General features: G+C 38.5%; 1 protein-coding gene across 2 annotated transcripts in view; it reads left to right on the top strand.

Annotated features, from left to right (window-relative positions):
* The window catches only part of kansl1l (KAT8 regulatory NSL complex subunit 1-like), a 37763-nt gene extending 15043 nt beyond the window's left edge, over nt 1-22720 (top strand). Inside the window, exons 4-16 of one of the 2 annotated variants that reach the window (XM_053495869.1) lie at nt 4997-5125; nt 7411-7535; nt 10080-10278; nt 12218-12311; nt 13542-13667; nt 17371-17490; nt 18336-18439; nt 18544-18665; nt 19554-19614; nt 19747-19859; nt 20736-20835; nt 22090-22315; nt 22406-22720. In XM_053495869.1, the coding sequence (XP_053351844.1) occupies nt 4997-5125; nt 7411-7535; nt 10080-10278; nt 12218-12311; nt 13542-13667; nt 17371-17490; nt 18336-18439; nt 18544-18665; nt 19554-19614; nt 19747-19859; nt 20736-20835; nt 22090-22315; nt 22406-22440 (1554 nt within the window). In that variant the 3' untranslated portion in view covers nt 22441-22720. Of the gene's footprint in view, nt 1-4951; nt 5126-7410; nt 7536-10079; nt 10279-12217; nt 12312-13541; nt 13668-17370; nt 17491-18335; nt 18440-18543; nt 18666-19553; nt 19615-19746; nt 19860-20735; nt 20836-22089; nt 22316-22405 lie in introns of both variants that reach the window. The other variant, XM_053495868.1, reaches the window with a different exon arrangement.
* Nucleotides 22721-25745: the final 3025 nt, after the last annotated feature.

Below are 25745 nucleotides of genomic sequence, written 5' to 3'. Positions count from 1 at the left end.
GTTAAGTCTGTGGGTGGTTAATTGCCCCCTGCGGGGGCAATTAACCACCCACCCCTTAGAAGAGTCACGGCAACCCATTCCCGAATAGGGCGCACGGTTTGACACCTCACTCATGGGATTCGGTTAATGTTGGTCTCAATGTTAAGTCTGTGGGTGGTTAATTGCCCCCTGCGGGGGCAATTAACCACCCACCCCTTAGAAGAGTCACGGCAACCCATTCCCGAATAGGGCGCACGGTTTGACACCTCACTCATGGGATTCGGGCAATGTTGGTCTCAATGTTAAGTCTGTGGGTGGTTAATTGCCCCCTGCGGGGGCAATTAACCACCCACCCCTTAAAAGAGTCACAGCACCCGATCCCCGAATAAGGCGCACGGTTTGACACCTCACTCATGGGACTCGGGCAATGTTGGTCTCAATGTTAAGTCTGTGGGTGGTTAATTGCCCCCTGCGGGGGCAATTAACCACCCACCCCTTAGGAGAGTCACGGCACCCCTTTCCCGAATAAGGCGCACGGTTTGACACCTCACTCATGGGACTCGGGCAATGTTGGTCTCAATGTTAAGTCTGTGGGTGGTTAATTGCCCCCTGCGGGGGCAATTAACCACCCACCCCTTAGAAAGGTCACGGCACCCCATTCCCGAATAAGGCGCATGGTTTGACACCTCATTTGTTGGTTTACGATGAACGGTGCGGGACCAGTTATAATTCGCTAAAATCCCCATTATAAGTCAATGGGACGGTTAATTGCCCCCTGCGGGGGCAATTAACCGCCCACCCCTTAGGAAAGTCATAGAAAAATTCTTCCCGAATATTCTGCACACTTTGACACCTCACTCATGGGTCTACGATAAATGGTGCGGGACTAGTTCATCGCCAAAATCCCCATTATATGTCAATGGGGCAAATTGGGGACCTCTCTTGCCCCGGGGGTAAAACTTATACCCTTGTGCATGGTATCTTTTGACAAAGGCTGCAAACATCTTCAAATAGGGTTAATTTAACGTTTCTACAAAATTCCCTCTCTGCGCAACAAACCGTCAAAATTCGTCTCAATGTAAAGTAAATGGGATTTTTGGGGCGGTTAATTGCCCCTGCGGGGCAATTAGTAAGTCCGATCAGTTAGAAAAGATATAGCACACCCCGTGAGATCAGTCTGAAGGTCTGGGCCGAGTTTGGAGTTAGTGGAGTTAAAGCTCTAGGAGGAGATAGAGTTTATAAATTTAGTCTCAGAATAATAATAATAATAATAATAACTAGATACAAAAGTTTGTTTAGACAAACTTTAAGTTGGCTTGAGAAAGCCGGAGATAAAAGGTTAAAAGTGTGAAAAGTTTAAAATAGTTTAAGAAGTTAAAAAAGTTAAAACAGTTTAAGTTTAAAAGGTTTAAAAGACAGATAGATAGATAGATAGATAGATAGATAGATAGATAGATAGATAGTGTCAGACAGATAGACAGTTACAGATATATAGATTGATAGATAGAAAAAAAAATAGATTGATAGATAGATAGATTCATGATTGAGTCTATAGATAGATAGAAATAGTCAGATTACAGATAGATAGATAGATAGATAGATAGATAGATAGATAGATAGATAGATAGATTAGTTAGAAATAGTCAGATGATAGATACATAGATACATAGATAGATTAGTTAGAAATAGTCAGATGATAGAAAGATACATAGATAGATAGATAAATAGATAGATTAGTTATAAATAGTCAGATAGATAGATAGATAGATAGATAGATAGATAGATAGATTAGTTAGAAATAGTCAGATGATAGATACATAGCTAGATAGATAGATTAGTTAGAAATAGTCAGATGATAGATAGATAGATAGATAGATAGATAGATAGATTAGTTATAAATAGTCAGATGATAGATAGATAGATAGATAGATAGATAGATAGATAGATAGATAGATAGATACATAGATAGATTAGTTAAAATAGTCAGATGATAGATAGATTAGAAAAGTTAGATAAGTTTGAATGAGTTAAAATGTGTTAGAAAAAGTACATAGAAGGGAAGTCTATAGATAGATAGAAATAATCAGATTATAGATAGATAGATAGATAGATAGATTAGTTAGAAATAGTCAGATGATAGATAGATAGATAGATAGATAGATAGATAGATAGATTAGTTAGAAATAGTCAGATGATAGATAGATAGATAGATAGATAGATAGATAGATAGATAGATAGATAGATAGATAAATAGATAGATAAATTAGTTAAAATAGTCAGATGATAGATAGATTAGAAAAGTTAGATAAGTTTGAATGAGTTAAAATGTGTTAGAAATAGTACATAGAAGGGAAGTCTATAGATAGATAGAAATAATCAGATTATAGATAGATAGATAGATAGATAGATAGATAGATAGATAGATGAGTTTGAATGGGTTAGAAATAGTACATAGAAGAGAAGTTTGATTGAGTCTAATTGGCATTAGCAAGTCGGTGGTGTGGGGGATGGGTCATGCATGCGCACGCACACTCTTCTGTGACAGACACAGAGAACCGCAAACTGTAATAATTAAGCTCTCAAACAAACTCTTCCCAACCGAGAACCGTAGGTCCGATCGCAAAAATTCTTTCACCGTGAGTGGCAGGAACTTCCTGACTACGACATATTGAATCCTTATGCCCGTAGACTGTATTATATTGACGTGGTGACAGTGTAAAGACACCCTCCGATTCACACTCTGTGAATATGGCAGTTGACAGTGGCACGCATGGTGAAAAATAAAAATTTTCATCAAACTTAAACTGCTCTCGTGAAGCAACCGTGAAAGTTATTAAAACATGGACCCAATCCGTAAAAGTCCAAAGTCTTGTGACCCGTTTAAACTTTGAATGATGTTTCTACGACAAATTATGGCCGAACGGTATCCTTTCAAAGTGACCCATGTTTTCACCCTTTTTCGGGCCATTTCCCATTGAAATGAATAGGGGAAAATGGGGTGGTTATTTGGGAATTTCGGGAAAACCGTGCGACGGATCCCTACCAAAAGTCATAGCACACCATTCCCGAAAAAGGCGCACGGTTTGACACCTCACTCATGGCACTCGGGCAAAGTTAGTCTCAATGTTAAGTCTGTGGGGGGTTAATTGCCCCCTGCGAGGGCAATTGATCACCCACCCCTTAGAAAAGTCACAGCACCCCATTCCCGAATAAGGCGCACGGTTTGACACCTCACTCATGGGACTCGGTCAAAGTTGGTTTTAATGTTAAGTCTGTGGGTGGTTAATTGCCCCCTGCGGGGGCAAGTAACCACCCACCCCTTAGAAGAGTCACGGCAACCCATTCCCGAATAGGGCGCACGGTTTGACACCTCACTCATGGGATTCGGTCAATGTTGGTCTCAATGTTAAGTCTGTGGGTGATTAATTGCCCCCGCAGGGGGCAATTAACCACCCACCCCTTAGAAGAGTCACGGCACCCATTTCCCGAATAAGGCGCACGGTTTGACACCTCACTAATGGGACTCGGTCAATGTTGGTCTCAATGTTAAGTCTGTGGGTGATTAATTGCCCCCGCAGGGGGCAATTAACCACCCACCCCTTAGAAGAGTCACGGCACCCATTTCCCGAATAAGGCGCACGGTTTAACACCTCACTCATGGGACTCGGGCAATGTTGGTCTCAATGTTAAGTCTGTGGGTGGTTAATTGCCCCCTGCGGGGGCAATTAACCACCCACCCCTTAGAAGAGTCACGGCAACCCATTCCCGAATAAGGCGCACGGTTTGACACCTCACTCATGGGACTCGGGCAATGTTGGTCTCAATGTTAAGTCTGTGGGTGGTTAATTGCCCCCTGCGGGGGCAATTAACCACCCACCCCTTTTAAAGGTCACAGCACCCCATTCCCGAATAAGGCGCACGGTTTGACACCTCATTTGTTGGTTTACGATGAACGGTGCGGGACCAGTTATAATTCGCTAAAATCCCCATTATAAGTCAATGGGACGGTTAATTGCCCCCTGCGGGGGCAATTAACCGCCCACCCCTTAGGAAAGTCATAGAAAAATTCTTCCCGAATATTCTGCACACTTTGACACCTCACTCATGGGTCTACGATAAATGGTGCGGGACCAGTTCATCGCCAAAATCCCCATTATATGTCAATGGGGCAAATTGGGGACCTCTCTTGCCCCGGGGGTAAAACTTATACCCTTGTGCATGGTATCTTTTGACAAAGGCTGCAAACATCGTCAAATAGGGTTAATTTAACGTTTCTACTAAATTCCCTCTCTGCGCAACAAACCGTCAAAATTCGTCTTAATGTTAAGTCAATGGGATTTTTGGGCCGGTTAATTGCCCCTGCGGGGCAATTAGTAAGTCCGATCAGTTAGAAAAGATATAGCACACCCCGTGAGATCAGTCTGAAGGTCTGGGCCGAGTTTGGAGTTAGTGGAGTTAAAGCTCTAGGAGGAGATAGAGTTTACAAATTTAGTCTCGGAATAATAATAATAAGTTTAAGTCGGATATCAGTAAGTTGGCTTTCTCAAGCCAACTTAATAATAATAAGTTTAAGTCGGATATCAGTAAGTTGGCTTTCTCAAGCCAACTTAACTAACATATCTCTTTATCGAAGCCAGATGACTTTAAGGGATGAACCTCACACGCCTCATTATTGTTGACCAAAAAGAGGAGTAACAGCAGTGTGTGTCTCCAACACCACTCCTTCTCCACACAGTTGTAAAAATGTTTTAATGTTTAAGACAATAAAACGGAGGCTCATCCCTAATATTTCATGTTATCTTGTTTTCTGTTAAACAAAATAGAAATGTTTCTCATTGAAAATGTTTGCTTTTAAATACATTCTTTTTAATATTAATTGTATCTTAGTTGTGAAGAATTGAACTTGCTAGCTAGCTACCCTTTGATATTCCCTCCAAAATGCCACCACGCTATCCTTTGCCTCCTGCCGCAGACGGGCGTTGTTTTGGCTGAGGCTCAGCCTTTGACCGACCTGCAGATCCAACAGACTCTTCTGACTGAGACGGCCGATTTAATGTTAACGGCGCGTCACCCGCACGATCTCAACTCCGAGCTCGACACGGAGCCCAGCAGCCCCACTCGACTCCTCCGAAACATCGAGAGACAGGTGAGGTCATTGATTCAGGGTTTATTATAAAAAAACTGATTAAAATATAAAAATATTCTGTTTAAAGGAGAATTGTAAGAAATGCCCTTGTGAATTTGTGGGTGTGGCCTATTTACCCAGTAGTCAACCATCTTGTGTAATGAACTTATTGATAGTGGCACTAAAAATTAAATTACATATGACGCATGGGCAAGAAATACATTCGTTACATAACATGCTGGCCAAGTGGATGCTCCAGTGTGCTGCTTAGTTTTATATTTTGTTTGTCTGGAAATCTAATTGATGGGGCTAAAACATATATAACATAAGTTAATATTATAAACCAATTAGTTAGGTCGTTAAGTGCTTTTAATACAAGCTGTGTCATGTTTGTGACCTCAGCATAAGGATATGAAGTCATTAGCAATAAGCTAAGATTTGCTTCTTACATTCACAAAAATGCAATTTTAGCAAGTAGAATATTTTTTTAATATGGCCAAACCTATGTATAATTTCTTAAAATAAGTTTACAACAAAACAAAAACAAGATTATTAAGCTTTATTATTGTAATAAGATTATTGTAAGTGAAAAATTCTTGTTCTGTTGGCAGATTATTTTGCTTCTTTTAAGAAATAAATTAGTAAAACTTGCAAAATTATTTAGCAATAAAACAAGATTTTTATTTTCCATTTAAATTTAAGTAAAGTTTGATTGGAAATAATCCTAATAAACCTATGTTTGATTTATTATAATCTTATTTTAAGAAAGAGTAGATTAAATTTAACTAAATGTATATTGAAGATATTTTTACTTGCTAAGATAGTAAGTTATTACTTTTTTTTTTTTATTTTGCAAGTAAAATTATTATTTTATTTGACTGGAGCCAGTGTGTTTATTTTCCCTCCGCGTCTTAGATTAGCTGGGTGACATTTACTATATCTTACGATACATTAAGTCATGTTCATATGGAAGATACACAGTGGAAGCAGGTTTAGATATGACTGTGTATTCACACATTAAAAAAACATGAAATCCCTCAGCAAATAACAGGTGCTGTGTGAAAGGCAGGTGATCATTAATAAATGAAAACTTAAAGACGAGCGAGCAGTGTGCAGACAGATGGCCTGATACATTAATGTATGTTTGTGTAATGCACTGTAAAATACTGATGTGGCCTGTTTTGTTTTTTGCAAGAATGCTAGTTAGAGTTATTACTTCTGAAAGTCATTCCAAAAGACATTTTTTCTATTCCAATGACATACATATGTGAAAGTAATGACTGTTTCGTAGGTGTGTGAGCACACTGTGTGCTTTTGACTTGTGCTCTTACAGTATGTCATCTTGACTTGATTTTCTGTCAAGGCCAAGGGGGAAGAAGTTTGATTTATTATTGTGAAATGCAGGCAGTGTTTGTTCAGCTTAGGTGGCACGACGGCTTACTGGTTGGTACTGTCGCCTCGTAACTTCAGGGTTGGGGGTTTAAATATCACCTCCAGTCTGTGTTTGTTTGTGTTTGTGGGTTTCCCCCCAAGGACATGGGGTGTAGGAAATTTGTCTAAACTATATGAATGTGTGTGTGTTCACCCACATTCATATAGTTTAGACAAATGGTTGGATGGTTGGATGGATAGATGGATGGATGGATGGATGATGGATGAATAAATGGGGTGATGGATGGATGGGATGGATGTGATGGATGGAATGGATGGATGGAATGGATGGATGGATGGATGGATAGATAAATGGATGGATGGATGGATAAATGAATGGATGGATAAATAAATAGATGAATGGATAAATAGATGGACAGATACATGAATGGATAAATGGGTGAATGGGATGGATAAATAGATGGATGAATGAGTGGATGGATAGATAAATAGATTAAAGGGGTGGATGGATAAGTTTATAGATGGATGGATGGATGGATGGATGTTCAACTTGGCTGATGAATATAGTTATATCACTTAAGTGGTGCATATCTTTTATTAAAGATTCTGCCACTAAAACTTAACCTACAAATGCCACACTTTCCTCCAAAAGAGGAACCAAACAAATTATTAAACAGTTTTGATTGTGTTTTCTATAAGAGGGATGGACGATAAACGTAACTTCTTTTTAATGTTTAATTAATTTTATCTCCCTTCCATGCTGGGAATACTCATTACACTCATGTCTGTACCTGTGTTTTATTACAAGAAATGTTATAAATGATAAAAGAAATAGTTTTATTGGTAGCTTTTTAGATTTTTTACTGAACCTTGTGCCGTAATTTTTTTTGTGTGTGGTGTGTGTTTGTGTGCAGAGCGCCCAGCTGAGTCAGATAGTGAACAGCCTGATGGCTCCTCTGAGTGACTCGCCCTTACACTGTCCTGTAGCTAAAAGAGACAGCAGGTGCTGGAGAGGATCAAGAAAAAGGCTCTTTAACAGGTCAGGACTACATACTGCTCTCTTTATGTCTCAGCAGGTTGCAGGTTTCACACGCAGGTTTTAAAGGATCTTTAAGTCAAGAACTGGTGAGGGCCGTTCCAGAAACTTTAGCTGGGTTTGGGCTTCCTGAAGAGTACTGGGAGGGTTTAAGGGTGTGTTTGACAGCAAATTCAGTGAACTGTCCCAGCTTTGAAAAAACCTTCTTTTTTTTTTAAAGAAGCTTTTAAAATATTTATGTATTTTTTAGTCTCAAGGATGCTAAATAGCACAAATGGCCCTTTTTTATATCAGTGGGCATTTTGTATAATTCTGCCTGCAGATGTGTTTGCCACCAGATACATTTTTAGTATCTTAGTATTAATAATAGTTTTAGGTGAGTTTTAACTGTGTGTTAGAAAAACTTAAACCAGGAAATCCAAGAAAAAAATGTGTAGTTTTGTTGCACAAAGAACCTTTTTAATGACAATATTTTGTCAAAGAGGCAGCACCGTGGGCTCGGACCTCCAGGGTCGAGGGGTCGATTCCCACCTCAAGTCTTTGTGCATGAAGTTTGCATGTTTTTCCCGCGCTTGATGTGTTTTTCCTACGTGTACTCCTTTTTACCTTCCACAGATTAGGCTAATTGGCATTTCCAAATTTCCTGTGTCTAAGAATGTGTGCTCATGTCCTAAGATGGACCGGCACCTTGTCCAGGGCCCCCAAGTCCCCTGGTCCTGGCTTCTTGCAAGAGAAAGAATGAGTGAATGTGTTTGTTGAACATCATGAGACAATGCAGAAAAAAAGAAAATTATAGCATCACCAGCCTCCTGCTCAACAGATGATTTCTTCAGGCCATTATTATGATTATCATATGGCGGTTTTGCTTTCTGTTTAGCATACACACAGTTCCTCTGTGAGTTTCTTATTTGGGAATGCCTTGACTTTCATAGATCCCTTTTAATTTATTAGTGACGTCTTGGACATTTTTCAGTTCTTCAGGCAGCTGCTTCAGATTAGTTCATGGTATTTAAGTGTTCAAGCTTCTATCACTATGTTCTGTCTCCTCGATTTTAGATTTTTAAATGATCAATTACTAACTCAATGGTAGAACAAATACTGCTACTGTTAATAATAATAATAATAATAATAATAATAATAACTACTAAATAAGGAATAAGGAAATGTCAGGTGTCATGTTGCCTTTCGGTTTTAGTCAGAAGGGTTATTTGTGTCTAAAACACTAGTGTTTAGACTCTTGAGAGAAATTATGAAGGTGTGTGTCACAGTTTCGTCTGTGACAGGCACACTGTCACACATTATCTATTCTCCTCACTTTATTACTATTTCCTCTCTTCCTAATTCTTTATCTCACTGTTCATTTTTACTTTATTATTATTTATACCACAGTTAGTTCTGACAGAGTAATCAGATTGAATAAAAGGTAATTCCATGTGTGCTGATAATAGACAGTAACAGCACTGAGACATTTTCCTCTAGGTATTAAGGTATCGAGTTCTCATAAGTGTCTACTGAAAAAAAAAAACACATTTAAAACTAGTCACAGAAGCACTTTCAACAAAAACACACATCTAAGAACGTCATGTCATCTTTAAAAAACAGTTTGTCTCCTTAATTATTCCCTGTTGGTTGTTCTGAATTGTCTTTGAACCGTCCGCATTCCTTTCTTTATGGCTACAAAACTAACAAGCACTACTTGGTCTGTGGAACAAGGGATATACTCCATACATAGCGCACTAGCTTTCAAATTAACGCAATTCAGGATTCAAAACCAGAAGTTGATGGAACTGATATTCTAAAGTGAAATAAGTGGAAATATAAAGAGAAACTTACAGGATTGTCTACTATGGTTTATTCTCCTCACCTTTTGGCTACACAGTACCGGTAAGAATTTAAAACTTTAAAATTTTCCCCCCGTTAATTAAACTAACTGTCATTCACCAGCTGTCGCGGTCAGTTAGTTCGATCAGGAGTGGAAAGATATGTGTTGGTGGCGCAAAACCACTGGATAAACAAATAAACATATCATAATTTGGTTGTAGGCACGAGGGTGCAGCTCATGTGATATTCATCACACCAGCACTCCCTCACATGTGATATTGCTTAATTATATAAACACGATTTTTGATAAAGACCTCGTCCCGTGTCTGTGTGTCTGTGATGCCTACCGAGTCAAACTCTTACAGTGTGATATTCAGATAAGGAATTCCTCGAGTTCAGTGAACTGAATGTTCTCCTGTCCCGCCATAGCTGAATATAAACATGGGGTCAAAACACAGGAAGTGTGGCAGCTGTAGCTCAGCTGAAGATCTGGGACAGTAGAGGAAACACAATGTATAACGTAGACAACTGTTTTATAAGTGAACTAATCAGCAGTGGTTTCTGTTAGTATTCACAGTGACAGGTTAACTGGAGGCAAAATAACTTTCTGTATAACACACAATGACTGTATTTTTTATTCATTAAATAACGATGCAGGTTTTATTCCCCTTTTTATTAGTAACACATTTTGCAGATTTGTGATTTATCTTCCTTTTTCTCATATAGCACTGAGACAGACGTGTTTCTGCACACCGGCTCCACGTCTACAGCGAAGCCAGGCGAGAAGAAGAGGAGGCGTGTGTGTTGCCGAGGTCAGCTCCCGTCTCAGGTAGACGGCATTCCTGGGTGTGCACGGACACGCCCTTTGCTGACCTATCACAAACCCCGCCTCTTCGCAATGGACCAATCGGCAGTCACACAGCAGGTCAAGCAGATGTTCTCTCACTGTCCGTGTTTGTAATTTAAAGCTTAGTGAAATGCATTTCTATCAATCTAAATCTTAGCGGATGAATACAGAGAATGTAGAACCTTAATAATGTTAATTTGAAATCTTACGATACACAGTATCCTACCAGGTTGGTTGTTGCTTGGTTCATTGTATTTGTACTCATAGGCAGATTTCTTTTAGCAACATGACACATTTAAAGATAAAGAATAAAACATGACAAACATTGAAAGAAAAAAAAAGCATGTGCAGCATTTACAAAACTTGATATTAAAATGGGGTGGGTCGCCATTTACAATGGATGTAGCGGGACGTTTTAACCGAATCAAGTACAAGATCACTAAATATAGCCATGGATAAAGCCATGGCTGACCAATCAGCCGACTCGACCATTTCACAGTTCATCGTTATTATAGCTTGATTGATGTAAAAATAGGACAGTTCTTACTTAATCAATACAAGCGCTCATGACATTACATACAGTTTGTTTAAAGTTCAATTTTGAATCAATAATTGTTCGGGAGTATTTATAAGACCGCACGTTAATTACTAAGAGTAACTTCTTTTGTGTTTGGTTTCCTCCCTAAATCAAAAAGCATATTTGTAGTCTTAGATTTGTTTAGCTGGAAACAAGACTCATAATATCACTATAAAATCTCCAGTGACCGTGTCGTTTCCTCATTTTCATAAAGCAGGCTAACACCAACAGAATTATCTGCATGCTTAATAACTAATAAATGTAGATGTAAAATAACAAAGGTGACAGCACACACCCCTTTAAAAAAGCACCCCTGGTCTGACAGGGTGCTGTTTGCCCTCACTCTCCTATTTGGTAAAAAGTCAAGAATCCAGCCCACCAGACTGATGCTTAAATCAAACCGTTCAAAAAAAGTCCTTACTGATCTGGAGTTGGATTGTATTAAAAAAAAAAAAAAAAACCAATAAAATCTAACTTAAGTCCCATTTCCATCCAGATGTTTAAAAAGCAAGTTAAGTGTCTGTAGAACCTTCCACTCCTCTATGCACAGGGTCAAGTGCATGCTCAGCTTGTCTTAAGATTTCTACAGCGTCCTTCCAAAGTTTGGGAATGTGCTGTAACAAAAATAAATGAAGCACAGGACTCAGGATATTTTGCTTATTTTTATTAAACGGAAGGCTTTCTCAACACTTAATTACATCTATAAGTAAATGTAAAATTTCTGATTGTCTTTGCCTTCCTGACTCTCTAAGTCTCAGAGTTTCTTCACTGAAATGACAGACAAAACAATTAAGATCATTAGCAAGTTCAATATCTAACAAGTCATAGCAATCTAAAGTAAATTGATTGTTCGTGCTGTACTTTTTATACTTGACCAACCTGAGCCAAGATTATTTGAACAGCTTTTCCAGCTGAAATTTGGAGCTCAGTTCACTTTAAATTCCTAATTTTAGCTGTGTTGTGGCTGTGTACATATCCGAAAAAGCCCCCTCTGTAAAAGCAGAGTGCTGGACATGACAGATTTATTGAACAATAGTTTATTATTGGCATAAATTCTGACTTGTTTACTTGGGACAATCATGACCCTGCAAAAGGCAATATAGGAACATGTTACTTCTATCCACGAGTCCAAATCTTTACCACGAGACTGTTTAAACACGCCCCAGTCAGTACAGTCATAGCACTCCTTTGGATAGAAAACAGATCCTTCAGTCTAGTTCTTTATTTACTCGTTCTGCACTGTCTCTCAGGTTAAAATAGCTAAAGCAATGTTTATACTGTAGGCATATAGCTTACATAGTGTAAAGTGCATGTCTAATAATATAAACAAATGTTTACAAAGTAATTACAACCCATTTTTTGATATGTTTTATCATAAAGCTACACTTTGTTGTTTTTCATGTTTTCTCTCTCTCTCTCTCTCTCTCTCTCTTTCAATAGGGAGCAGATTCCTCATCCTTCCGGTGCTCGAGCTTTGTTTCTTGTGACCAGACGTGTGTGTGTTCAGGCCCAGATTACTCCAACAGCACTAACAGTACAGCCATCACAATTAATAGTTGTGTGTGTGTGTGTGTGTGTGTGTATGAGAGAAAGAGTTCGAGTTACGCCTAAATTACATCTTGCAGTAATGTTGCAACTTGTTTTACAAAAATTCTTTACACATATTTAACTTTCACTGTATGACAAAATAACGTTTCCTTAAAAAAAAAAAAAAACATAAAAATAAAACTGGTTAATTCCTGCATATTCTTTTTATAGTAAATAGTATTGTTGCACTTAAACATAACGCTGATAAATGCACAAATTAAAGTGGTCTTGTAATGGAGTGTAGAGTAGATGGAAATTCACAGGCACTCGAGTCTCCATGTGGTCATGTGACCATCATTAGACACTGGAGCCGTCGGAAACCATCAGCCTGACATTGTAAGGACGGCACTTTAGGTAGATGATGAGCAGCGCGACAGACCCAAAAGTGATGAAGCCACTCGGCCGAGTCGGAAAAAACGCCTTCAAGATGATTACATTTACATTTAGCCATTAATCCGATGGCGTAGTATGTGCAGAACCAAATGTGCAAATGATGTGAAAATATAACGATAGCATGACTAATAGAGATCCAGTAGGTCAAAGATTATATGCTAAAGGGGAAATAATTAGAGTAAAAATGAACAAAGTCAGGATGAGGACCTGGGAGACTGATTAATGAATAAATCTTGCTGTAGGGAATGTTATCCTAGTTAAAAAGAAAAGACTATTTAAATGCAAACACTGTAACGCCCCGGTATTGCTAATGTGTGGAGCATAAACCCTCTTTGTTGAGGTCAGAAATGAACACACCTGTTTGAACACTAATAATCCTCTGGCGGGGTGAAATTTTCCGTACACTTTGAGCCAAAAAATGTGCTTATGCAACTAAGAAACTATGCTGTAGTGCAGAGAGAAAAGCAAAACAGCATTTTTCCGGCTTTACGCACAGCTCCTGTCTCACTTCTAATAACCCAGATGTGTGGATGTGCACTATTATTACTGCCATCGTATTTCAACTGAAACCAGTACAATACTACAGAATTCATTATTTTATCAGTAACTATGAATACCGGGGTTTCTAGAACTTATGTCTCAGTGTAGTCATTAGCTTTATACATACTTACTGTTACATTTAGACAAAACATACTACAGCTTATATTACAGAATATTACAACCACTATTTTATAACAGAACTTTCTGCTCGTGTTTCTATTGACTCTTTGTCATTTTTCCTCAGAGAGTTCAGTGCCCCAGAGCGTCCATACGGCTTTTTTCAAACAGGACTGGCTCCAACCGTCTCAACCCGGCAGTCTTCTCCCACCCGGACTCAACCCTGCAGGGAAACACACACCCTCCATATTCAGTAAGAAACAACTGAAAATTAAGCAAACTAAAGAACATTTGGTCTTTAATTTAATTTAAAGACGATTCTCTCCCCTAAAAGTTCGGACATGCCTTTGACATTAGCAGTGTCACAAATCGACAATGCTTAGAATCCTATTGTACTGTAGACTCCTGGTGCATCTTTTGGATCAAAAACAGTTCATCATCAGGTAGCAAACTGGTTATCAGGTGTTGTTTCTCAGTAAAACTTTATTCCCTTACTGTTTGTGACTGATTCGAACTGTCATGATTAGTACAAATGCTTGTTCTGTTTCTCTTTAAGCCAGAGTAAATTTCCTGTGACATGCAATTGAACAAATTAAAACTGGGGAAAAAAACTTAAAATTCTATAGCTACCAAATACAGGTAGTACCCGACTTACAAACAAGTTCAGTTCCGTGTACACAAGATCATTTGGGTGTAGCATGCGGTCGCACGGAGCGTCACAACTTCCAAATTTCAGCTACGCTTCATATAGTACTTCATACTTGTACAGTATATTTCTATTTTCAGTTTCTATTTTTAGTTCTATTTTTCCTAGTTATATTTTATTTTATTTTTTTATTTAAATTTTCTATCGTATTTCTTTTATTCATATTTATTACTTATTATAAGCTTTAAATTCTCTTTTTAAGGTCACTGGCGGTCGTGTAAGCATTTCACCACATTTTGTACTGTGTATGACTGTGTATGTGACAAATAAAATTTGAATTTGAATTTAAATATAGTGAAATAGTAAAGTAGTGGAAATAGTAGGGGCGCAACACTTAATTTTTATATACATTTTTTTACATTAAATATGAGCCGAGATGATTCTTATTTAACTTTTTTCTAATGATGTGGGCAGTTAAGTTATACTCATTGAACTGCTTTTTATAACATTGGCCTGAAAACATGTGTCCCGGGCAGATAATTAACAATCAGGTTAATTATTATAAGTATGTACATATATACAGTAATAAGTACATACAGTATGAGCTCTAGTACTGATATTATTCGGGATGGTTTCATGTCAAAGCAGGTGGGGTTTCAGCACTGCATCAGATGGGATTTTATCAGTGTGACCTGGCAACCCTGTTGAGCACAGAGCATGTATTAGAGCAAAAGTATGAGCGAGCAAAAAATATAATTTATGTTCATGCAATAAACAAGAGTTTTTTGCTCAGGAATAAGGCCCGAATATACCATAAGCATCAGTAAATCTCAATTGTGCGATACAATGGTTTTACAGTCGAACCACAGGGAGAGCTCTATATAGCTCACGGATCAGCTATGGTCTGTTACAGCAGTAGTAAGTAGAGCTAGCACAATGAAACACTGCATCTGCAAATAAATAAACTAAAGTAGACTAGTGTACAGCCCTGTTGTGTCTCAAATTACATCCTTATGTATTGTTTCCTATTACAGCGAGCGCTTGACATGAAAAAAAAAAAAAGATCTTCCTAAAGATCTGTTTTTTGAGTGGTTTTGTGTTTTCTTTTTAGATTATTTAACACTTTTGAATGTAATCATGAAGACAGCAGGAAGTTTGAAACAGAGCCCAAGCTCAGCTGTGTGTTTAATATTGGCGTGCATGTAAAAGACCTGAAATCCAGGGATGTTAGGGACGTTTTAGCTGTAAATCTACAAGATAACCAATGCAATGTGAGAAAAAATGCAGCAAGATTTATATATTGTGCATTAAGAATGATGAAACATTGTGTACATTACATTCCAGGGTTTAACAAGGACTGGATTAGTTTTTTTAATTATTATCCCTTTTAAAATCATGAGTGAAGCAAGAACAGTAATTATAATGAATACACATGTATCATATTGATATTGATGTTGTTCTCACAGTAAATAGAATTTATCAGGATTTATTTATACGCCATAGAGTAGGATAAGTGTGACTCTTAAAGCGCGTTAAGGTCAAGATGATCCAAGTGTTTAGTTAATGCTGGGTTTTCAGATGTGAGTTGATTTCACAGCTGTTCTATTTGGACAGGCACCAAGAAAGCACTTGTCTCTCTCTCTCTCTCTCTCTCTCTCTGTTTCCTTCTCTGTTTCAGTTAAACACACACACACACCCTTACTGAGTCATTTACTCACTCTGATCATTAATCAGTAATCACTGCCTTGGTGTTTGGCATCAATTGGCACATACTAATTGTACCTTAAAAGATGTGTAGAGCTCACAAGTTAAAAAATCAGCCTTTTTAAGTCCTTTAAGGAGAAGAACATTTTTGTTAATGATATCCGTAATGTATATAAGCTCACTCACTCATCTTCTATATCGCTTTATCCTGTATTCAGGGTCGCGGGGACCTGGAGCCCAACCCAGGAGGATTAGGGCACGAGGCAGGGTACACCTTGGACAGGGTGCCAATCCATCGCACAGGACACACACACACTTACACACCCATTTTGTATATAAGCTTTTCAAATTTAAAATCAATCCCGTTTCTTTCTTTTTGTATAAAAACACAGCTTGTCTTGTTACAGAGATCCTCCAAAAGCAGACACTCCTCCATCCTGTGGAGGAAAAGATCAGACTTTCCGTAAAACGTTACACGAACATGTAACACTGTACACCCTGTAGTATATAACACACATTAGAACAAGTGCAATAAAACAAACCTATTGCTTATCCAGAACTGTTGTCAGAGCTGCTGTTATACAGTAAATATGGAATAACACACTCCAGACTGTTCTGTGAAGCCGCATGACGCACACATGGAGGAAATCATTTTCTTATAACAGCAGCTCTGGAGTGTGTTATTCTGCTTATATGATAGCGATTTGCTCCCAATTACAATGTTTAATATACACCATCAATGTGTAAAACAAAGGCCATCTAAACAGTTTAGAGCTGGATATAATGTTGAGAAACATCTAAGAGAGAAATGAGTGTCTTTTCTCACTTACGTATGTTATACAGCAGTTATAATAAACAGTCTTTTCCTTACCAGTCTCTCTCTCTCTCTCTCTCTCTCTCTCTCTCTCTCTCTTTATGTCAGTGTTAAAGTTTAAACATGTTTCAAAAATGGATTTAGTATTTGTTGTGCGCATACCTGTGTATGAGCTGTTACTATAGAAACGATAACTGTAAAAACGATACTTTACCGAAGCGTTCTAACCAATCAGATTCAATCATTTATTGGTGCTGTGGTATTTAAGGAATAAATCAAATAAATATAAAAAAATTCTAAAACATTTGGGTGGTATGGTGGCATAGAGGTTATAAGTGTGGCCTTGTACCTCCAGGGTCAGGAGTTCAATTCCCACCTCAGGGTCTGTGTGCGTAAAGTTTGCATTTCATGCTTGGTGGGTTTCCTCTGCGTACACCCGTTTCTTCCCACAATCCAAAGACTTGGCCAATTGCCGTTGACCAATTGCTTGTAGTCGGGGAATAAGGTGTGTGTGCTTGTGTACCCTGAGATGGATTGCTACCCCGATTCATGCCCCGAGTTCCTTGTAACCGGCTCCAGGCCTCCTGTGACCCTGAACAGGACGAGCGAATGAGGTAGAGAGAATAAGTGAGAGAGGGAGAATGAAACGGAATTGGATAATTCGGCATTGCAGATGAATATTAAATTAATCTAAGGGCAGTTTTGGATAACAGAAAAATATAAATTTTGCTATCAATCAAACTCGTTTATTTTGGGAAAAATGTGTAAAGAATGAATTTTGTCCTGTTACAGATTGCACTCATAAGCTCCAGGCTGCACAGATGAACAGCAGAGCAACACCGTCGCAGAAGACACCCGCGCAAACCTGCAGACGGACAGGCAAGAGACGACACCAGCGCCGGGCAGACATCGGTACGACTCGCTCCGTGTAACACCGTGCATCAGATCAGTGACTGGTTACACATCAAAGTGGTTTACTGTCGGCCAAAACATGGTATCGGTGCCTAAAAGTGTCTCCCCTAGGTGAAAAAATTTAATTTCAGATAGGATCATATAGCACCATTTTTCATAATACTTAACGCTTCTCATCTCCCAATCCATGCCTTGTTTTTTGATAAATATACTACACATTTATATTTTAGCAGTAAAAATAAACACATTTGCTAAATACAATTCAATGCACTTTCATGTTTTAGTGTCTGTAATTTCTTTTAATTAAAATCTTTCAAATATCTTAAGTGTCATTCATATAAAACTTGGCCAATTAAAATTTTACATCAAAAAACATAAACCTGAAAAAGTGTATTATTCTAAGATGCAAAATTGTTAAAATATTGCAACATGAATTTGACATGGACGTATAGAGACTTTATACGTTTTAAACTTTTACTAAAAACAATTCAAGCAACAATTTTTACAGATCCTATTCTTCTAGAAGCTTACACCGATTTTAATATTAATACTTATACAGAAATATGAATAATTTGTATTTTAAATGATAATTGTTTGAAGTAAAAATATAATGCTAAAAAATAGCCATTTTTTAGAATCTCTTTAAAACGGCTGTTCAGTAATTTAGGTAAACTAGAGCGGCACTTCAGAAGTAGTTTTTTTTCGGCATACACATTTTCTCTATTTTATATCTATATATAATGTAATAAAATATAAAATCAGCACCAATACTGTGTTTTGGCCGCATGCAAAATGGGTTTAGCTGATACACTGTAAAGCAACTATATCTATGATTCCATCTGTAGACGTGGGTGTGTCTCGGGTCAGCATGTTTTCTCCAAGTACTGAGGACAGTACAGATGACATACTCACACCCCAGTTCACAAGCCTACACCGGAGAAAGTCACGGGTACACCACACACTTGTTAAACCTGGTGATGGTTTATACTTACTGTATGCTTTACACTAGTGTCAGGGGATTTAGATAAATCTTGAAGGGTTTGTTCCTCACAGTTTCCATCGCGCTGGAGGAACAGTGAAAGTGTCTACAACATAAACAACATAGTCGTCCCGATGTCTCTGGCTGCCCCTGGCTCGGTGGAGAAGCTGCAGTTTAAGGACATTCCCACACCCAGGTATCATCATGCTATACAATATTATACAATATTGACAATTTAGCAGAAGAAACATAAAGTGTGTTGGTAAGCGGTCAGGCCAAAACCGGAACTGCTTTAGTACTTCTATGAGGGTGAGTGAAAATGATCCGCACACTGGTTATATAAAAACTCCTGTTGGTCTTCTCATCGCTTCACTTTCTGCTCAAGGCTCCTGTCTCCCCAGTCACTGCTGTGCAGGTGTGAATGTGTTACATTAGTTTATTTATAACTAGCATGCATGAAATAAATTTATTGTTTCGTTTTTTGTGGTCTGAGGGTGTACCTGTACTCACAGAAGATCATCAACAGAAGTGTTTGTATATCTGCAAAGTAAATGTGGAGCGATACTGTAAGGAAGGTGAAAGTTACAGTGAGACACCTATTGAAGAGCTGAAGACCGAAGTCCGGATTAAACACAGAGGACTTATATCCGAGAGGCACCATGATCCCGCGTGACGATGCACGTTCTGCTCACGCTGTCGACACTCTGAAGTGTCCTCACTATAGTCCTGATCTCACTCCATCTGACTTTCACCTGTTCATCCCATGAAAGCAGATCTAACGACAGATTCACTTCTGATGAAGAAGTGAAGACAGCAGCTCTCAGCTTAGCATAAAACATTTAAAATTTTTTTAGGGCGAGCACTTTACCACTGCACTATACCACTATCACCGAAAAAGCGCTTTATTTAAAATCTAATACTGTAGCTACCGGTATAGTAATAAACCTCCAAACGCATAACCACACACATGCTTTTAACAGCCGCTATTTTAAACAGAGAAAAGATGACGATAATACTAAGATGATACAAGCACAGATCTGAAAGATATATTAGACCGTGACTGACATGCTTTGTGTTTATTCAGCTGGAGAATAGTGGAGCTTTCCTCACTCGTACAGAAGGAGGTGGAGGAGGATATCGATAAGGTACTGTATCTATACACATGAACAGTTATAATCATGGCTCAGTGTACAGTATTGTAATCTGGATGTACAGACCTTTTCTTTTAATCTTGAGCAGAAATGAGGTGAAGGAGATCTTCTTTTTCTCTCTTTCAGGTGGAGTCGCTAACAGACGAGGTGTTTGTTCAGAGACACCAGAGCTACGAGCACAGAGAGAAGCTCAGCTGGAGCTCCTGGGAAAGGGGCAGGAGATGCACACACAGAGCCAGGTTGGTGTGTGTGTGTGCGTGTTTAAAATCAAAGCAGGGAGAAACCATGAGCCTTCTCTTTTTTATACTGAAGATTAAAAAAAATTGAAGCTTTTTTATTTTATTTTACCTAATCATGTTGCAAATGTAGTAAGTGTTGGGAGAAAATGCATCTGGTTAAAGAGTGAATATGTAGAAATATGAAGAAACCTTTTTTATGATCACGTTTGGGGCAATAATTTCTCCCGGTAAAGTTATATTTAATACACACAACACCCTCATGTATGAATAAATCAAATCCAAAGAGCCAGTAAGGTCATTAACTAGTTACACTTTAACAATCCTAACTAAAATAATTTCCCCTTAAAACAACAACAAAAACAATTATATCCAGTCATGCATTTTAATTGAGTTCACGTTACTGGCTTCACGATTTAACAAAAATTTTAAATACTTTAAATAAACCGTGCTTTTTTGTCTGTAAAAACTAAAAAAATTAACAACACGAGATATATTTAAGTTAAACCTGGACTTTTAATTATACACGAATGCACTTATCCCAGCGTTTCACTAGTGCTTGGTTACCCTCAAGGTAGAAAGTTTTCTCCGTATGCCAGAGTCATTATCAGACTGCCTGTCTGATTCATGTCTGAGACGCCGGCCTCCCAGGAACTCCTTGTTGAAATGGCTTGGAGCGGGGTCAGGACTGTACAGGAGATGTGACAATAACTCTCAGTTTGTCCTGTTTGTCCAGGAATGACTGCACTAGGCTGAAAGCTTATTCAGCTCACGTTGATTCAGAGGCTGTGTTTATGAATATTATGTAGATTATTAGGACAAAAAATGTGTGTATGGTAATCTCTTCGTTTACCCTCCCGTGTCTTCATTTCCACACAGGTTGTCCAGCAGTACAGATGTCTCGTCTGATTGTGAACCATCATCATGGACGTGCAACACACCAACAAACACACCTCAGCACAACGCACAGGAAAGAGAGGTGAGGGCTTTATTACAGCATGAACCATACAGTAGTGCTCATCCTAATGGCGTTGTGTGTTCCTGTGTGTCTTTAGTATCGTGTGCAGTGTGTGTGGTGTCGAGTAGTGTGTGTGTTGTCCTGAGCCGTTAGCTCTGAAGGACTCTTCAGCATGATTGTATTGCACGTCTCGGACAAACTGGCTTGATTGCCCCGAGTCCGGTGCGCTCACACACGCGCACACACGCACACACACACTCGCACACACTCTCGCACACACTCGCACACACCTGCAGCCTCTGTAGCGTCAGATCTATTTTTGCAGCTCCTTCATCTCCACCATGCAGCAGTAAATGTCAAAAGGTGATGGCTTCTCTCCACACTATCTCTCTTACTCTCTCACACACATACACATACACACACACACACACACACACACACACACACACACACACACACACACACAAACCTTCTGACTGGCTGGAAAGTCAGCTAGGGTTGAGAGTTTCAGAGACAAACGTACGAAATACCAGAGAGAGGGAGACAGTGGTCAGAGAGGACAATTAGAGTTTGGACACACCTTCCTGTGTTTTTGTTAAGTGGTTTAATTTCTACATTTTAGAACAATCAACATACTTTTTTTTTTTTTTACATTTAGGATTTGACAGACGCTTTTTGTTAATTTATCCTGTTAATTTGTTTTGTCTCAACTAGTGAGCTCAATAGGTGTCTTAGTTAGCTAGTTAGTTTTGTCAATTCGTACATGTCGTACTTGATTGAGGAGTAAGGTTGTTCCGTTAAACCGTGTACAGAACAGTATATGGTTAAAATGTCAATAAAGGCCTACTTGACTTGACTTGAGATGTCCTCAGGTGTAATTTCCCAAAGTACAACTAAAGTCAACCTTGAAGAAAACCTAAAGATCCCTTAAGGTGTTTAGAGTTTGTAGGCCCAGAGGATTTTTCGTTTCCCAGATTGCTCGTTGAACCTGTTTATTACGTCTATAACAAAGTGGCAAATTTATAATTAATTGTTTTTAGTTTAACAGGGAAAATAAAGACATCAGGCAGGCAATTTATAAAATGATAAATGATGATCTAATGACGCTTTTAACCGGTTTATCTATGTTTAAAATACAGTATCTGATACACAGCATAATTTTAGGCTACGCTCCATAAATCAGCAATAACCAGCAATCAGTTAACCTTCGCATGATACTGTGTCTGCTTTGCGTATTTATTTGTTTATGCGTTTGTTTTTCCGATCTCCACGTAGCCTCAGTCGCCCTGGGAGAGACGCGCGTTCCCGCTGTCTGACACGGCTCCGGAGACATTGAGATGTGACGAAGATGCACTTAAAGCACTCTGGTCAAACAACAAAGACAGGTCAGACGGCAGGTGTAGGAACACTGTCTCCTCTCTGTGTTATGATCACACATCTCCCCCTGCTGGACGCACACGGAACAACAGGTTCAGAGTGACTTTAACACCGACTCACACAGGTACGCTAAGTTTAATCTCTAATTATTTGTTTTTCATTATTATTACTTGTTTATGGGTGAAACGTTGTTTTTTTGTCTTTTTTTACACAGACCCCTTACATGTGCATTACAGAAGCAGGAAGTGACATCACTCTTATACCTGCAAATCCATAATTTCTGAATGATACTGTTCTTTAAGACAATTCTCTCTGCTACAGAGTTTTAACCTGGTTTTATTGTATTTTTTATTAACACACAGTTTTACTAAATGTTTGTAATGTACTGTAATGTGTAATATTTATTTTTTTTATAAATGTTTTTACGGTAAATGTTTAATAGACTTTTTTTCTCGAGCGTCAGGTGTTGGACTTGGAGAAATAGTTTTTCTCGTTTTGGACAATAAATCGACAGATCTCTTAAAATTAATCAGACTATGGACTTAATCATTGGAGAAAACCAAACACAAACTGACTCACACTTTCATTTCATCTCGTAGCTTCGCTTTCATTTGCTCACTGTAGCAGTATGACAGATTCAGACCAAGGCGTTAGGAATTCTTAGATCTAATTGGTCAGAAGGTGTGCCTTATTTATATGCTAGAGCCCAGCTTGGACATTAGCTTTAGCCGAAACATACAGTGGTGTGAAAAACTATTTGCCCCCTTCCTGATTTCTTATTCTTTTGCATGTTTGTCACACTTAAATGTTTCTGCTCATCAAAAACTGTTAACTATTAGTCAAAGATAACATAATTTAACACAAAATGCAGTTTTTAAATGAAGATTATGTTATTAAGGGAGAAAAAAAACTCCAAATCTACATGGCCCTGTGTGAAAAAGTAATTGCCCCCCCTTGTTAAAAAATAACTTAACTGTGGTTTATCACAGTTAAAAGTTCAATTTCTGTAGTCACCCCCAGGCCTGATTACTGCCACACCTGTTTCAATCAAAAAATCACTTAAAAAATCACTTCCCTGACACAGAGAAGTAGACCAAAAGCACCTCAAAAGCTAGACATTATGCCAAGATCCAAAGAAATTCAGAAAAAAATGAGAACAAAAGTAATTGAGATCTATCAGGCTGGTAAAGGTTATAAAGCCATTTCCAAAGCCTTGGGACTCCAGCGAACCACAGTGAGAGACATTATCCACAAATGGCAAAAACATGGAACAGTGGTGAACCTTCCCAGGAGTGACCAGCCGACCAAAATTACCCCAAGAGCGCAGAGACAACTCATCCGAGAGGCCACAAAAGACCCCAGGACAACATCTAAAGAACTGCAGGCCTCACTTGCCTCAATTAAGGTCAGTGTTCACGACTCCACCAAAAGAAAGAGACTGGGCAAAAACGGCCTGCATGGCAGATTTCCAAGGCGCAAACCACTTAAGCAAAAAGAACATCAAGGCTCGTCTCAATTTTGCTAAAAAACATCTCAATGATTGCCAAGACTTTTGGGAAAATACCTTGTGGACCGACGAGACAAAAGTTGAACTTTTTGGAAGGTGCGTGTCCCGTTACATCTGGCGTAAAAGTAACACAGCATTTCAGAAAAAGAACACCATACCAACAGTAAAATATGGGGGTGGTAGTGTGATGGTCTGGGGTTGTTTTGCTGCTTCAGGACCTGGATGGCTTGCTGTGATAGATGGAACCATGAATTCTACTGTCTACCAAAAAATCCTGAAGGAGAATGTCCGGCCATCTGTTCGTCAACTTAAGCTGAAGCGATCTTGGGTGCTGCAGCAGGACAATGACCCAAAACACACCAGCAAATCCACCTCTGAATGGCTGAAGAAAAACAAAATGAAGACTTTGGAGTGGCCCAGTCAAAGTCCTGACCTGAATCCTATTGAGATGTTGTGGCATGACCTTAAAAAGGCGGTTCATGCTAGAAAACCCTCAAATAAAGCTGAATTACAACAATTCTGCAAAGATGAGTGGGCTAAAATTCCTCCAGAGCTCTGTAAAAGACTTGTTGCAAGTTATCGCAAATGCTTGATTGCATTTATTGCTGCTAAGGGTGGCCAAACCAGTTATTAGGTTCAGGGGGCAATTACTTTTTCACACAGGGCCATGTAGGTTTGGATTTTTTTCTCCCTAAATAATAAAAACCATCATTTAAAAACTGCATTTTGTGTTTACTTGTGTTATCTTTGACTAATAGTTAAATGTGTTTGATGATCAGAAAAATTTTTGTGTGACAAATAGGCAAAAGAATAAGAAATCAAGAAGGGGGCAAATAGTTTTTCACACCACTGTATATGATAAGTTAATAATAATGAGCTCATTCTAATATTATGTTATGGTTTTTATAAAAACAGCTTAAAATACAGGGACTTATATAGTGAACACTGCTTAAGAAAGTAAATGATGGATGCTGTATTTTATGTAGATTTCTTCTTAGGCAGCATTTAATAAACATTTATAAATGCATTCTCAGGTATCAGTGCTTTGTAAGTCCACATTTCAGAATTAACTTGTACCATCTCAAAGATCATAAAAAATCAGTTCAGTACTGCTTGTCATGTTCTAAGAGAAATCCTAGACCGCAAAAAATAAGCATGCTTTTGAAAAGAGAATTTTTTGGGGGGAGTCCTGTGGTGCTTTATTATGTCTAACATCAGTTACCCAACAGTAGAACTCATAGCTATGTTTAATAGTGATCGTCAGGGCTAGAGCATTTTCACATGGAGAGAACTCAAGGGATTGGGACTAGGCAGCTGTGTAGCCTTACGAAATCCACTTAACAGTGAGACTAATCAGGTTTGTTTGTAAACTTTGGAACTGGTTTTTAATATAGGATCATAAATTCCATATATATATATATATATATATATATATATATATATATATACAGTATATATTTATTTTTTTGATTAGTGTTGAAATGTTAACATTTAAAAGCACACATTCACACAGGGGTGATGCAAATCTGCTAAATTAAATCCAACAGATATTAAATCCACGGCTAAATCTGACGCTGCATTGACGGCCCGGATTTTTTTATTTATTTGCCAAGTCAGCATTTTAAATAGCAAAAAAATAAGATTTTAATAAAAATTAAATACGGTGGCTTAGTGGTTAGCACTGTCACCTTGCACCTGCAGGGTCCGGGTTTGATTCCCGCGTTGGGCCTGTGTGCATGGAGTTTGCATGTTCTCCCAGTGCTCGGTGGGTTTCCTCCGGGTTTTCTGGTTTCCTCCCACAGTCCAAAGACATGCAGATTAGAATAACTGGTGGTCCCAAATTTCTCATAGTGTGTGAATGTGTGTGTAAATGTTGACTGGAGGTCGTTCAAAATGGGAATGAATACAGTGTACAGTAGTCACCACGATGCCCACTTGGACTACATAGGTTCCTAGGTCACTGATAAACCGCGTCTCTTGCGCCCCTGAGCAAGGCCCTTAACCCTATTTGCTCCTGTGGTGCTTTATTATGTCTGACATCAGTTTC

Source organism: Clarias gariepinus, chromosome 5, assembly GCF_024256425.1.
Source record: "Clarias gariepinus isolate MV-2021 ecotype Netherlands chromosome 5, CGAR_prim_01v2, whole genome shotgun sequence".
Classification (NCBI taxonomy): domain Eukaryota; kingdom Metazoa; phylum Chordata; class Actinopteri; order Siluriformes; family Clariidae; genus Clarias; species Clarias gariepinus.
This window is presented reverse-complemented; position numbering and strand designations above follow the sequence as displayed.